The sequence below is a fragment of the Plodia interpunctella genome, chromosome 14 (assembly GCF_027563975.2).
Source record: "Plodia interpunctella isolate USDA-ARS_2022_Savannah chromosome 14, ilPloInte3.2, whole genome shotgun sequence".
NCBI lineage: Eukaryota > Metazoa > Arthropoda > Insecta > Lepidoptera > Pyralidae > Plodia > Plodia interpunctella.
This window is the reverse complement of record NC_071307.1, coordinates 5,933,253-5,948,221: the sequence shown is the minus strand read 5'-3', so window position 1 is coordinate 5,948,221 and position 14,969 is coordinate 5,933,253. Positions and strand designations below refer to the sequence as shown.

At 33.6% G+C, this 14,969-nt stretch overlaps 1 protein-coding gene across 6 annotated transcripts in view; it reads left to right on the top strand.

The window, feature by feature from the left end:
- The window catches only part of for (foraging), a 99,556-nt gene that overhangs the window by 62,510 nt on the left and 22,077 nt on the right, over positions 1–14,969 (top strand). Inside the window, exons 1-2 of one of the 6 annotated variants that reach the window (XM_053755117.1) lie at positions 10,579–10,764; positions 13,026–14,795. The exons of 3 other annotated variants lie outside the window; for them this stretch is intronic. In XM_053755117.1, coding sequence (XP_053611092.1) covers positions 13,175–14,795 — 1,621 coding nt within the window. In that variant the 5' untranslated portion in view covers positions 10,579–10,764; positions 13,026–13,174. Of the gene's footprint in view, positions 1–10,578; positions 10,765–13,003; positions 14,796–14,969 lie in introns of those variants that run through there. 2 more of the 6 variants (XM_053755118.1, XM_053755119.2) reach the window with 2 other exon arrangements.

The window sequence follows — 14,969 nt, the reverse complement described above, 5'->3', positions numbered from 1 at the left end:
CACTGATAGCACTCGTAAGGAACCTTAAAAATGGAAAATGATTTGGTAAAAAGAAATTCTGTCAGCAGTTTTAGATAACGGGTCAAGTTTTATTTAGTCTTGATTTGTCAGGATCGTGGCGAGTGGTGATCCCTTGTCTCTGCCTCCCCTATGGGAAATAACGTATGTCTGTAGGTACATATGTTTATTTAGTCAAGTTTCACGGGCAGACTTTAGAAATATAAGTTGAAAAGTTACCCTATTAGGGTAACTTTTCAACTTATATTTCTAATATTGGCATATTTTCATCTAGTCCGGGAATGAAACAAAAATTTGCTACAAACACATTTTTTTGGACAAAAAAAACTCAATATATTAAAATTGGCAGCTTCACTTTTTCACGTAGATAAGACAGTTTGGTATTTTTTATAGTGTTGTCACAGTTAACATAATATCTATGTATTTAATAACAACATGTTATTAAGAAACAAAATACCATACCTCATTTGCAATATCTAGAAAATTTCCATCCCATTTGACGCTAACAAAACCAACATTTATTGTAGAAAGTGTGCAAAAACTTATTTAGCAAATTTCCTTTTACCACAGATGATATTCTGCTAGTACTAACCACATGAGCATAATGTGAGTGGTTATGAGTTATATACCATAATTCTGAATATTCATAATTCAAAAATTTGTTTTGTTGTTTGATTCCGATTAGTATAATCTTATTTCTCAGTGAAACAAATTATAAAATTGTTGGGTTATTTTCTGCTAATTTGTCTGCACTTTGGAATGGTATTGTTATATTTTTCTTATATGGTATAAAGAGGAAGTCGAGGCAGATTTTGTAAAAAAACAGAGTTAAAATAAAGTGCATTGTTATTGTACAGCGTATTTTAGCTTTATTTTTTATCTAATCTGTCTCAAGTCAAGCTGCTTAACCATCTGTCTGGCCTCCTGTCAATATGCTTTTACTCAGTAACGCGTTAAAAATATCGATTAAGTGTCAAAACATTGAATAAGTAACCAGTCTATGTCTTTTTTTAGTTGTGAAAAAAGTCAACGTGTTCAAACGATCTGACTAGGTATGCTTCTTTAGCAAGCAGCAACATCTTACAGCATAAGTAAAGGAATAATAAAAGTTGATAAGAAGGCAAATAAAACACTAGTACAACTATTTTTTATTAATGCCAATGGACGGATTCTAACACAATCACTTTTATGAAATTGAGGCAATTTTACTGATTAGGCTTAGTAGTCTAATCTAAGCTAGATTGTAAAAAAAAGAAACAAAAATATTTTACATGTAAACAAAGAAATCCATAAAATTTTATTTAGTAATACACTAGTCTGTGTCACAGACATGCAGATAGGAAATGCAATAAAAAATACTGATAAGTCAAAATGTAATCATAACCTTTTTAAAATCTGGGGAAATCGTCAAAAACTACAAAATTTTCCCATCGCTTTTCCCTTTTTAAAATGGATAACGATTATTCGCCGGATTTCCTGAATCGATTCGATCCAATACTGGCTGCAACTTGTTTTTAAAAGTAGCTAGGTCTATTACAAAATTGTACGCAAAACGACAATACAGTATCGAGAGCAGTGACCTTGGGAATCTAGTTCTTTAGTTTTTGTCATGAAGTGACGTCATCGAGGGAAGTGAAAGTCAATTTTCTACGGTCAGTTATCGCGATAATGTGTATCATAGTGGGTAATTCTCAGTTGCTTCACGCTTGAGGACAAGAGCATATAACTGATCAGGGCTTCCTATGACATAGCTTGGTTTCACATCCGTATGTTGTGTATCTTATGTTAGAGTATGTTTTGCTTGTATGATCTTTTGTAGGGAGCAGACTATTGTTATTATATTCTGCTTAGTTTGCCCATTTCTCTGTCTTTGATTTTTAATCTCTCTCCCATCCGGTCGCTATAGAGTGTCCAGGTTCCGATTTCCTACTTTTCCTTTTCCACCTACTTTTCGCAAGTCCTTCTTCTTCTTCATATTTAGTTGCCAGACCATAAGCACGCATTTTAATCTTTAATTATGTAGTATTAAATAACCAAATAAGTATTTTGTACAATTTAAAAATAAGCTATTCTGAGATTGTAACAAAAATATATTTCTAATCACAATTGTAAAAGGATAACCTCTTGGCATATGACCATTGACAGCCATAGTTTGTTTAATGTAGGGTGGGTTGCACCGTCAATTTTAACGTGTAGTAAAATGCAAAGTACCTACGCCATAATGTCTAAACGTCATGGGCGCGCCGATTAAAATCAAAGTCAAATTTGACGGTGCAACTCATCCTTAAATTATTATCTTAGTTCTAACAAATACCAAAACCATAAACATGGATCAAATAGTCTAGGAAAGAGAATAGCTATAAGCAATTTTCTGCAATTTTATTGAAGAAAAACAGAATCCCATGGTAGAAAGAATTAAGTCCCCTAAAAGAATCGTCAAAAATATGGCCATGTATTTACTCCTATTCCACAATGACGAAATGACGCAATGACAGGAGCAAATGTTCCTGACAAATCACATAGACAGCAATTTGAGAGCCATAAACTTGCGCAACTCCGTAATGGCTCGCTAGTAGGTAGTATCTGAATGTGAACGTAAATACTTAAATTTTAATGGTTTAATATTAGTGAAGTATAAAGCAAAGTACCTTTTGAAACACTAAGAGTGAAAAAGATCCCCGTAGCTCCGTAGATCAAAATCACACATTCGATATATATTAGGTATTTTTGAAGTAAATTTCCATAATAAATCAAATAATACACAAATCTTATTCATACCATTTTTGTAAATACTTATTTGATCGCTCTTTGACCATCATTGTACGATAATATGAGAATGAATTTTATGTCAAATGGTTTAATTCTAAAAAAGTATGATTCCATGATTTCTCTACTTAGAAAGTAGGTTCTTCAAAGAAACCTCATATTTCCGTGATCCAAGCATTGAGAATTCTTCTTAATTTGATTTGTACTTAATTACTCGATCTGTAAATTGCAGCCTTTGCATCGTTGGGAAATTATGCCTTTTTGTCATAGATATAAACGTCAAAACAGTTTGGTTCAGCTTCGTGTTCAACTGATTGCATGATGCATTCTTCGCAAGTGACCATCATTCTGTTTAGTTGAGTTTTCTTTTTCGAGTGATTCATACACGATCCTAGCAACATGTGTTGTATGTTTATGAATGTATGTATGTATTTTTTGATCTATTTATTTCGTTGATTAGGTCAGGATACTTATATCATGTTATTTAAGCGTGTACAAACATATACATATGTAAAACAAATATAAAATATGACCTAATTATATCTGTTGATAGCATTTGACTCACTTATCGAGATACAGCGATGAATTAGATGACTTATAATGTCATTTATAAATACGTAGCCCACTTCATTAATTAATAAGTTCTAGATTTTAGATTGATGTTATAGAACAAATATTTTATTTAAATTTCACTCTATAGGATTCTATATTTCAAAATTACTTTTTATTCAACATTCTATTAATGTTTTAAGACACACCTACTATATTCACTAATAATAGTAATTACCACTGATGGTATTTACTGATTATATTATCACTGAATATATTCAGTGACAATATAATAATAATTAAGTAATCGTATGTAATATATACAACCTATAACACAGAATGCTTCAAAGACCCTCATAGACGCGATGAATGTTGAACAGACAACAATGCCACATATTCGACACGAGCAGATGGAGACGGGAGCCCGCATGCATTCCATCTACATTGCCCGTCTACATTGTTCAATTAAATAACTCACTGACTCTGATTAATACTACTTTTGTTTGGAAGTACTCCTTGTTTAGGTTTCTGTAATTCAAAGAATATTATAGATAAATACAAATACACGGTGCTATAGTAGTTATGAATGAAGGACAGTGATTTTATGGAATTTGAAAAGTTAATTAAAATTTATGTAACACTATTTATAATTATGGCTAAAAGTTTATACTTATATCGAAATTGAAATAGTTTAATATGTTAGTTATACACTTCGAGTCAGGCAAATAAACTTATACATAACAAGTAAATTATTTTTAGAATTATTTTTTATTTTTTCAAATATACAATATAAATAATTGTCATATATATGCACCAGTTCATAACCAATTTATTACAGTTATTTTTATGTCCTAGTGTAGAATATCTTCATAATGTCTTGAACCGCAGATTCAGCAATATGCAATAAAATTTTACAACTGCCCGTCTTGTAGTAATAAATATTGATATACAGACTCGATTAAGTCATATGTTTATTTTATTAGTCAAAAAAATGTAAATAACAATAAGTAGTTTACAGATAAGTTGTTCAACATAGTTTTTTAGAAATACTGAAATTGTTGAAATGAAAAATGCTCTTGGATAAAAATACAGCAGGATTTATATTAGGTTTAAAGAATTTATTCTCATAAAAGATTACATTAAATCCACTTACATGAGAACAGAATTAACAATACTTAAACTAAACTAGGATGCAGTCACCGCATTAACATTTTAGACAATGGGCAAACAAAAGGTACAGAAAATCTTATTATTCCCTTATGTCAATGTAGGTTTATTATTATACAAGTATTTATCAACGATATACATTTATTTTATTCAGGATAAATAGCAACAGTTATATTTGAATAATATAATCGTGTAGCTGTGATTTGAAACATTGAAAGGACTCCGCGTTTTTTATATTAGAGGGTAATTTGTTGTACAAGAGTGCTCCTTCAAAAGTGATGCTTTTTTTCGCCAACTTGGTACGTATCTTTGGTAATACAAGTAAACTTGGTCTACGTAATTTGCGTTTAGTAAGTTGTGATTTTTGGGTAAACGATAAACTAGTGTGCATGTTTTTATTTAGTATCTTCCTAATTAGAATGCAAGTATTATAACGATAAAGTTGTTGAATGTTCATTAATTTTGTTTCTTTAAAAATCTTTGTGGTGGATGTTGAGTAGGGATAGCAGAATAGTGCTTTTATTACTTTGTTTTGGGCTCTTTGTAGTTCTTGTAATCCGGTCTTGGCGGCAGTACCCCATATTTCTATTAAATATAACAAATGGGACTTTACGAGCGAGTTGTATATATTGTACTTGAGTTTTCTAGGAACACATTCATTTATACTACGGAGTGACCCTGTAAGTGAAGCTAACTTATTTTTTATGTATGAAATTTGTTTATCCCATCTTAAATGATTATCAAGTCTAAGGCCAAGATATTTCTCGTGAGCTTTCTGTTCAATAAATGTATCATTAATTTTTAGAGAGTTATGGGGGGGGATTGTTTTATTTTTTGTCTTGAATATAATATAACTTGTTTTAGAAATATTGATGGTTAATAAATTGAACTGAAACCATTCGAACAACTTATCAAGATCCTGTTGAGCTTGTGTTGTAGTTTCATTTAAACTGTTACCTATATAAAATAGACATGTATCGTCCGCATACAAGGTTACATGACCATGAAGACCCAATTTTGGAATATCATTTATATAAATGAGGAACAAAAGTGGTCCTAATATGGAACCCTGTGGGACGCCATGGGTAATGAATCGAGCCGTACTTTGAGTATTATCAATTTGAACTATTTGTGCCCTATTTGTTAGATACGATTTGAACATTTTAAGAGCAACGCCATTTATACCAATGCATTCTAACTTTTGTAATAGTAAATTGTGACTAACCGTATCAAAAGCCTTTTTTAGGTCAATAAAAACACCCAAAACAGACTTTTTCTGGTCCAAGTTAGCTTTTATCTTTGTTACCAGATCGATTATAGCTGCTGTCGTGTTGCTTTTCGGCCGGAAACCGTATTGTCGAGGTGACAGGAAGTCGAGAGTGTCAAGATAATTTAGCAAATGATTATATAATAGTTTTTCTAGTATTTTAGATATGACCGGCAATACAGAGATCGGGCGGTAATTGCCTGGGTCGTTTATGGCCCCAGACTTAAAGATAGGTGTTACTTTCGCAATCTTTAAGGTATCAGGAAATACACCATCGATCATCAACTTATTGAAACAACGCGACAAGGGTTCTGAAATTAGGTCTTGCAAGCATTTTATAATTTTTATACTGATTTTATCTATTCCACAACTAGAATTTGGGTCAAGGTTTTGAATAATCGCTTTTACATCTTTAGCATCGCATGGAGGAAAGGCAAGCAACTCATGTCCATTCGTATTTTGTGGCAATATAACAGGGTTGTATTCGCTATTATGATATTTATCAGGTATTTGTTCTGCTAATATGGAGCCTATGGTGGAAAAGTATGCGTTAAAAACCTCACATAATTCCGCTTTATCGGTAATTTCTTTAGAATCTACTAAGAGTTTTGGACAAGAACTGCCCTGATTAAGTTTGTTTTTAGCTAGATCGTTGATAAGAGACCAGGTTTTTTTGGGATTTCGTGAACAGTTTGAAAACAATTTTAGATAATAAGATTTTTTTGTACCTGAGATTAATTTAGCTACTGTGTCCCTTTTTTGATTGAAATTCTCTTCCAGACTTTTGTTTCCAGGGGAATCTTTATGTTGCCTCCATAAAAAATTTCTTTGACTGATGGCAGTAACAATATCACCGTTGATCCAGTCCTCTTTAGGAGGGTTCAGTATTTTCGTTTTTATTACTCTGTTGTGTGATATGCATTGCTTCAGTTTATCGTCAAGATCTTCGTATTTATTTGCCATGTTTTTCAAATCATATGATTCCATTTCTGCATATAGAGTTTTGTAGTCTACTGCTTCATATACCGATCGCATTTTCTTAGGTGGTTTGTACCTATTCAATTGGAAGAAAAATTGTTTATGGTCTGACATAGATGAATTGATAATAGCAAAATTGGAAGGCTCATTTTTCAAATCACTGATAATGTGGTCCAGAATTGACTTTCTTGAATCTGATACTCTTGTACAATATTTTTGGTGTATTTTATTTAGTATTCTGTGACCTGATTCCTTCAACGTTTGTTTGTATTTGGTCAAGTTTTTATTCTTTTCCAGTAGATCGATGTTGAAGTCGCCAAATATAATTGATCTTTTCTTCTGTTGTAATTGTGATCCAAAGGTTTCCAGAAAGGTATTAAAGTTTGTATGACCTGGTTTATACACGACCCCAATATTGAGTGTAAGCTTCTCCAAGTGGATCCAGAGGTAGTTGTTTCCTTCCTCATATGTTGAACTAATCAGATAGTGTTTTAGGTCGTTATGTATGAAAGCTGATACTCCGCCGCCTTTGATATCTCGTCTGCAATTGTAATGATGGGTGTAGTTCTCGATTTGTAGTCGTTGGGCCTGATCTTCGTTTTTTATCCAAGTTTCCGTCACCAATATTATTTGAATTAGAGTTGGCATTGATTTTAAAATACACTTTAGTTCGTCCAGTTTTCCTTTCTTTTTGATGCTTCTTGCGTTAAGATATATACACGATATTGCCGATTTTTTTGTTGCTATGCGTCTGTAGTCATCAACAATCTGATATGTTATGTTTTTTAGGTTTTGCTCGATGAGTTTTTTTGGTTGTTGTAGTTTTTTGAGATAGCTTTAACGATGGTTGGTGTTCCCTTTATGTACTTTATTATGAGATCATTTTCTCCTTCATTTTTGCGCTTTGCAAATTCATCTTTTATAGCTTGAAAGTGTTTCTGTTGGGCTGGTGTTTGGTCAGAGAAAAAATGAATGTTAGGAGGCAATTTGTCTTTGTTACGGAGCAAAAGCATCACTTGTTCTCGATTTTCGAGGCAGGCTTTTATTCTACGTGTCTTCTCAGCGTTGTATTTGCCAATGCGAAAAATTTTATTCGGCTTCGGAATATCTGGGCTTATTAGAGAAAATACATTTAGTACCTCGGTCTCGTCTTTTGCTATCCTATCCTTAGAGTATGTAGTTGATTGTTCTGCTATGCCAACTATAATGATGTTATTTTCCCTCCTTTTGCGCTCTTGTATTTCCTGGATAATTTCCTCGTTTTTTCCAGGCTGAATTGTTGTCTCCAAGTGTGGTAAAGATGAGGAAATTGAGGCTTTTTGTTCAAGAGACACAAGCCTGTCTTCGTGGATAGAGATTTGTTTTCCGAAGTCAGTTATATCACTTTTCATAGTATTTTGATCCTTTATTACCCCAGAGGTTGAGGCTTTAATTTCGTTTATCTCTCCGTTCAGCATTGTGAGACTCTCACGCATATCACTCATCATTTTATCCTGTGACATCATAAATTTCTCTAGCAGAGTATTCATGCGAGATATCTCACTACGCAACCCTTTGATTTCATTCTTATAGTCGCAGTCGTTGTCGCTGTCGGGTTGTTTTCGTTTGCGCATGGTGACTGTAGCCACTTCTTCCGACATTGTAGATAGGTCAGGCTGTGAACTAAACTTCGGTTCCTTGTTATTTAGCAATCGTTTCATGGTAAGACAGATCCGTAATAAATAAATGCAATTTGCGAAAACAACCAAATTTTATTTAATTACGATATACCCAATATCGTAATTATTTTCTATATGCGCAAACGCCGGTGGTCGTCACTTCACATGCACTGTCTCACTTCACTTGGTGTAAAACTACATACGTGCGATAAGGAGCCTCCGAGCGGTCACTGCTATTGTTCGGTGCAAACCAGTCGTGCGAGACACTGTGCGCCCGGGTTAAACGCCGTAAGCGAGAGGTCTCGCATATCTTGGTCCGGTGATGCAAGGTGACCAGCGACGTAGACACGGTGCTCTGTGTTAAACTTCGTAAGGCAGGGGTCTTGATCACTGGTTTTCTTGGGGATAGTTTGTAGGAACGTGTGTATGCGGCGGCTGCGTAAGCCAAACTCTCTTATATTGTATTTGGAATAGAAAACAAACAATCAAATCAATACATGCTTTGGAATTTGGAAGCATCTTTGCGCGAGAAAGTGAAACTATGATCTATGGAGCCTTGACCGGCAGCATCGCGTCACAAACGAAATCTGAAGATAGCATCCGATTAGCATTTCTACTTTTACTTGAACTTTCAATCTGTCTGTAATTGCAACCCGTTGTGATTTATCTACAACATTATTTACTACATTGTATGTGTTTACTGATGAGGGAGATAGATGGCCTATATCGATATCTACGTATAAGATTTAACATTAATTTTGTTTACTTATGTGTTCACAACTCTTTAAATTAGAAATATTGCAAAACATTGTCTAATTCTATGATACACTAGATCGTATTATTAAGCATTCAGTTACAATATAGTTATTACGATGGAATTTTACCTCTATACAGTGTAAGAGTACTTAATGTATGTTATAAATTAATTATGTAGTTCTGATTCCAATTTCAACCATTATTTTATGCATTTATTATTTTGGCGTATTCTTTTTTACAAGGTTCTTATGAAATAACTAGAATAGGAATTGTAAAAAGGGAAACTTGCTCGTAATTTCATTACCGATGTTAATGCGCACTTGGAGTTTCGACTGTTTATTCGCTCCAATGAAAACTATTAACAATTTCTAACTTCTTCACTTATACGGTTCTGCTCTCTCTTTGTGCTTATGAAATCTGTCATCATATCATTTTTATTGTGAATAATTACTTTACGTACTTACCTTGAAATGATACAATTCTATAAATATATTTCTAAAATTTCGATTATTTTGAAATCTCTAACTCCATATTAGCAAACTACTAACATCAATCATAACAAACGATGCATATATAGTTTTGGCATTTAGGTAGCTCGGTAGCCCATTAACATTTGCTAAATATGTTTCAAATTTAAATATTGTTATCTACAGCAATTTAGACCTTCTATTACGGCCTTCTATCTAGAAATATTTCAACAATAACCGGTCATGGGCGATGTCTTTTACTTTTATTTATTTTTATTTTTGACCATCCGATTATACCGATTCACCTATTTTTGTTAACCTTTGTAACAATAATTACATTTTTAACCATCAAATCGTAGCTTTAGTTTTAACACCTCTCTCCTTTTCTAGTAAAATTTTGTATAACTTTTGATGATACTTTCGTTTGTTTGTATGTGCTAGTACAAAAAATATCCCGACATGTGGTCATTTATTATCCAAAAATTACCGTCACGAAAAAAAATACAAAAGAAATTGTCGGATTTTTTTCTATATTTTTCCAATCTAAAAATGCTTATTACTCGTGTGAAATTTGAACTTCCACGCCATTTTATACGAGATCATTATATTTACCCACTCGGTTATAACTTATAACTGACATTATTTTATTATGTTTATTCAGTTGACTAGATATTTCTTCAACTGCTTCTTTAATGTCCACGTGTTTATTATGTTTGATTACTATCAAATAGTATTTAGTGAGCCATAACTTTATTACTTCATATAGCAAGCTAGGGTTCAAATAAAAGGGCACAATCCTTAATAATCCAATAGCTTCACCTTTTGTAGTAAACTTGAAAGCTTTTGAATTCAGGTAATATGTTTTATCCTTGTCTGCCAGCACGTATGTTTCATTCGAACACGTCCGCTTGTGCGTGCGCAGGAGTTGATCGCATCGCAGTAGAGCAGTAAGCGGCGCGGCTTTGACGTGATTGGTCGCCGCGGCCCCGATGCCTCGCGTTCTGAATTTAAAATAGTCGCGATCGAGTTCATTGTGAGAGACAATGTTTTGTTCACCTCTGCAAGTTTTTGTTTAACAACTTTATATGAAACAATTAAACCGGAGCATGGTGAATTGTCATTGTGTTTTATAAACAAGGTGCTTTTTCGCGGAAGTCACAGCTGTCAGTGCGTCAAATATAAATAAATTCAAAGGATCCGAAGTGTCGAGTGTTGATTTAAGGGCGTCTCCTGCTCTTATTATGGCTACAGTGGAATTTTGTTTTTGTCTCAATGATACATTTTTGGAATGATTTTGTGAAAGGACATCTTATTTTATACTCCTATAAGTTGATTATTAAATAAGTCCGATCATGTACCAAAATGTGAAATTTGGATGATATTGAAACAGATCTTTTGTCACAGATTTTATAGTCCGAAAGTAATATTCCGAAGGTCTCATGCACAATCTAACCAAGGTTACCTGCAGGCGACTCACGTTTGCGTGATGCGTGCACTACTCGTACATGCCGTGAAAGTATTTTGGAACGTTGTTGTCTTCACGCTAAAGATATTTTAGCATATTAATGTCCAAAACACAAGCTTTCTATGACTGCTCTCAATACATCGATGGACCTCTGAACTTGTTTTAATTGTCGATAATGTTATTATCTGGTTCAATAAGTTATAATTTTGTCATTACAATTTAGGTTCATTTCGTAACCTGTAGCTATAACAAAACCAGAATCATTGGACCAAATCAAATATGTACTCATCGCCTTGTTTGATTTTTGCAATAATGCCTTTGTGCCTATTATTGAAATACATATTGCACGCGCGTTCTTCATTAGCAGTTTGACGAGTTTTAACATGGTCTTATAAATACTCAAGTAGACATGCATACTGTTGTCATGTCTTGACAAAGATTAGAAAGTAGATCTGATAACATTAGATGATTTTGACAATGTATTGCGAGTCTGCAATAAAGCACCATATCTATTAGCTGCTGTGATTGTATCAAGAAATTACTGGATTATAATATCGCTATTATTAAGGTCAGCAGACCGTAGAAAGCTAATATTCAATTCAATGTTACGTCTATTGTTATCGCAGTGTCATTTTTCAAAACATTGAACTTGCAAAATAGAAATCATTTCATCATTCGTCAAAGGTTAAGTAAATGCATCGTTAAAATGGATCGTTTGTTATCGTCACGTAGGACTAGAATAGAATAATTACAAATGCTATGTTCAATAAAAGGTGGACAGGTTTTTAGATAGTCAACTAACTATAGCGAATTCAGATAGTGGTAACCTCTGAATGTAAATTATGAATGGTCAGTCCTTGAATAGAGATGCCATTGTTTACGACTTGTTGTGAAGCTCAGCGTTATAAGTTGAATCAGTACGTGAGTTATTTTAATAAATGTGTAGATTGATTCTTCTACATCAATAGAAAATGATTCAGTGGTTAATCCAGCCTAATGAGTTCATGTTTACAATAAACATGCATGCTAATTGCTGCTATATTCATTGAATATTATAAGAATCGGTTTTGTTTAAAAATCAAGATATTTTTCGGTGTGATATTTTAATTCATAACATGGATTGTATTAGACTAGTGATTGATCTATGATTTCTAAACTTCCTAGACTCAATTCTCACGTGTCATCGTTGGCTAGCCGACTGAGTATGTAGACCAATAAACTCGTTTCTACCCGTTCATAGCTGGGTATCTAGAAATCGTTTCCTACTAACTCGATCAAGCGTCTAATTATTATTTTTAATTTCTACAGCTAATTGTTTAAACATGCAGTATCATTATTTATTTTTATACATATGTTTACTTGGATTCCATAATAAATGCTTCATTAGGATTTATAATATACAAATCAAGCTTATCCAATACGGATAAACTCAGACAAAGAACATACTTATGATTAAAATAATAATTATAATCGCGAAATTCGTCTTAGGTAGCTAGATCATACTCGCCGGGTCCTATTATCTAATTTATTACGTAAGTGTTACCATTTGCATTCGTCTGATGGACTCGAAGACCTAGTTACGAACCGTTTCCTTATGAGGCTCGAGGCTTGTGCAATGCGTGTTTGGATCCCGTGACGCATCCGCCGTTGTAAAGTCATCATAAATCACCTACCTACTAGACCATCTCTTGCATTTGCATTACCAAATAGAAAAATACAAATAAATTGTTTAATATTTATACTTTTTTACAATCTAGTAGCATGCAGTCCATTGTAAATTAAATTGTGTCATTATATTGTAAGTTTTTGTTATGTTATTATTACATTATACGATTCACAAAATCATTTCGTTACTACTTTCTAATTGTAATCAGCTGATTTACTTTAAATTTGATTTCAAAATTCACTGTAGCAATTCCTATATTTCTGTACAGGGAAAAAAGTGATATTAAATTTTGAAACGGAGAAGTAACTACATGAAAATTTCAAGAAAAATGGAAATAAAATTGTCATTGATGTATCATCTATTCAGAAAACTATTTCTGTGCAATAATTTAATGAAGTCAAACAAATTGAGAACACAATGAAAATCAAACATTACCCAGGAAAAGCGGTCATGGAGGATCCGTGGCTCTCTATAACGGATAGGACTATGGACCTTGTTTATGCCGCGAATTGGGTTGGAGCAAGAAATCTTACTTCTTATAATGAAAATGAGAGCAACTCTAATTCATCGACTAAATATAATACCATATCCAGAAGCAAGTCGTGTAGAGATGTAGGCCGTAATGACAGAGAATATGACAACAAAACATTTGCCGCTGAAAACAATGGTTATAGATATTCACACAATAGTCCCAACGGAAATATATCTCAATTAGCTAAATATCAACAAAACATAGAAGAAAAGGCAAGAGCTAATAACAATCTTATTACTCAAAATAAATTAAAACATAGTTATAGTTTTAAAGATATGCCTAATGGTTATAAACCATCTACTTTAAGGCGTGTAAAAAGAAGAAATTTCACTGAATGGGATATTGAAGCATTTGGTAGTAAACAGGCGCCCGTTCCACCTCAGAGGAAGGATTCTCTTAAATACGCGCATCGGCAAAGGAAAGTAGATTCAAAGAAAAATCATTATCCATTACCTGATCCTGGTCCTGTGCCGGCAGATCCATCCTCGGAATCGTACTATGAATATTACTCGCGAGTCAGTCAACAAAATAACGACACAGATAGCGATAAAATAAAACAATTACAAAGAGATGTAAGAAAAGACAAGCTCACAAATGAAAATACTCAAAATGGAAATGCCAGTAGCTTTAGTAACGATAAAATGTATCAAATAATTAATTCAATGGCGACATTAGATTTGACTCCAATGAAATCTAGAGCGGGGAATCAAAGTTACAACGTAGATTGTGAGGTTGAAGATTTGGGTATATACATGCGACCTATTAACGGCTCGTTATCTACAAGCGAACCACTTCCTAACCACATAATACATCAGGTAAACGAACGAAACGGACGCATGGAGGATGCTAAACCTAGCTTCCGCTCTAAATCTATGAGAGTCAAGAGCGAAGGAAGAGCTCCGTTGCAGGCTTATCTCGACGTCGTTCAGCCTGATAACAGACACCAAAACGGAGTCACTGTCACTCAACCAAAGCGCAACTTGTCGCCGAGTGAACAGCTGACAATGATGCAGTACGAATTATACAACGGAAACCAACATCCACCCGCTACTCCCATTAGCAATGGCTACAATTCATCAATTCCGGGAATAGAAAGTGACAATAGGACTACAAACGGTAGTGTGACACAAGATAAACGTGAAAAATATGGAAAAATGTACAATACTGTGAGAGTGAAAAGTGATGATAGATACGATAGGTATAATGACTTATTATCATTTGGGAAAGTTGGTAATGAGGATCGTGCAATTAATGGAACTTGTGTTTTTAATAGAAGTGCCAAAAGTTCATCTAGTGGTTCAGACTCTGACTTTTCGATACCGCGTCCCAAATTGATAGTGCCCGTTCATACATATGGGATGCGAAAACGAAGAACTGGAAATCTTTGTCAACGGGACAGCAATGCTACAGAATCATCTTTGGATGCTGGAGTTCTTCTTGACGTCACTAAATTGGAAGACGTAAGGGATAAAGCTGTTGAGAAAGAAATCCAAAATGGGGAACCAGGTAATTAAATATTTATCAATCTATTTTTATAGTATACTGGCATAGGGTACGTTGAAGGAGTCTCTGTTATCTTTATTAGTTTGAATCTCGTGATGTTTGCTGAGATTGATCGATGTATACGGATATATCTTTGTTTTAAGATTATTATGGAGGTCGAAAATATAGTTTAAGTAT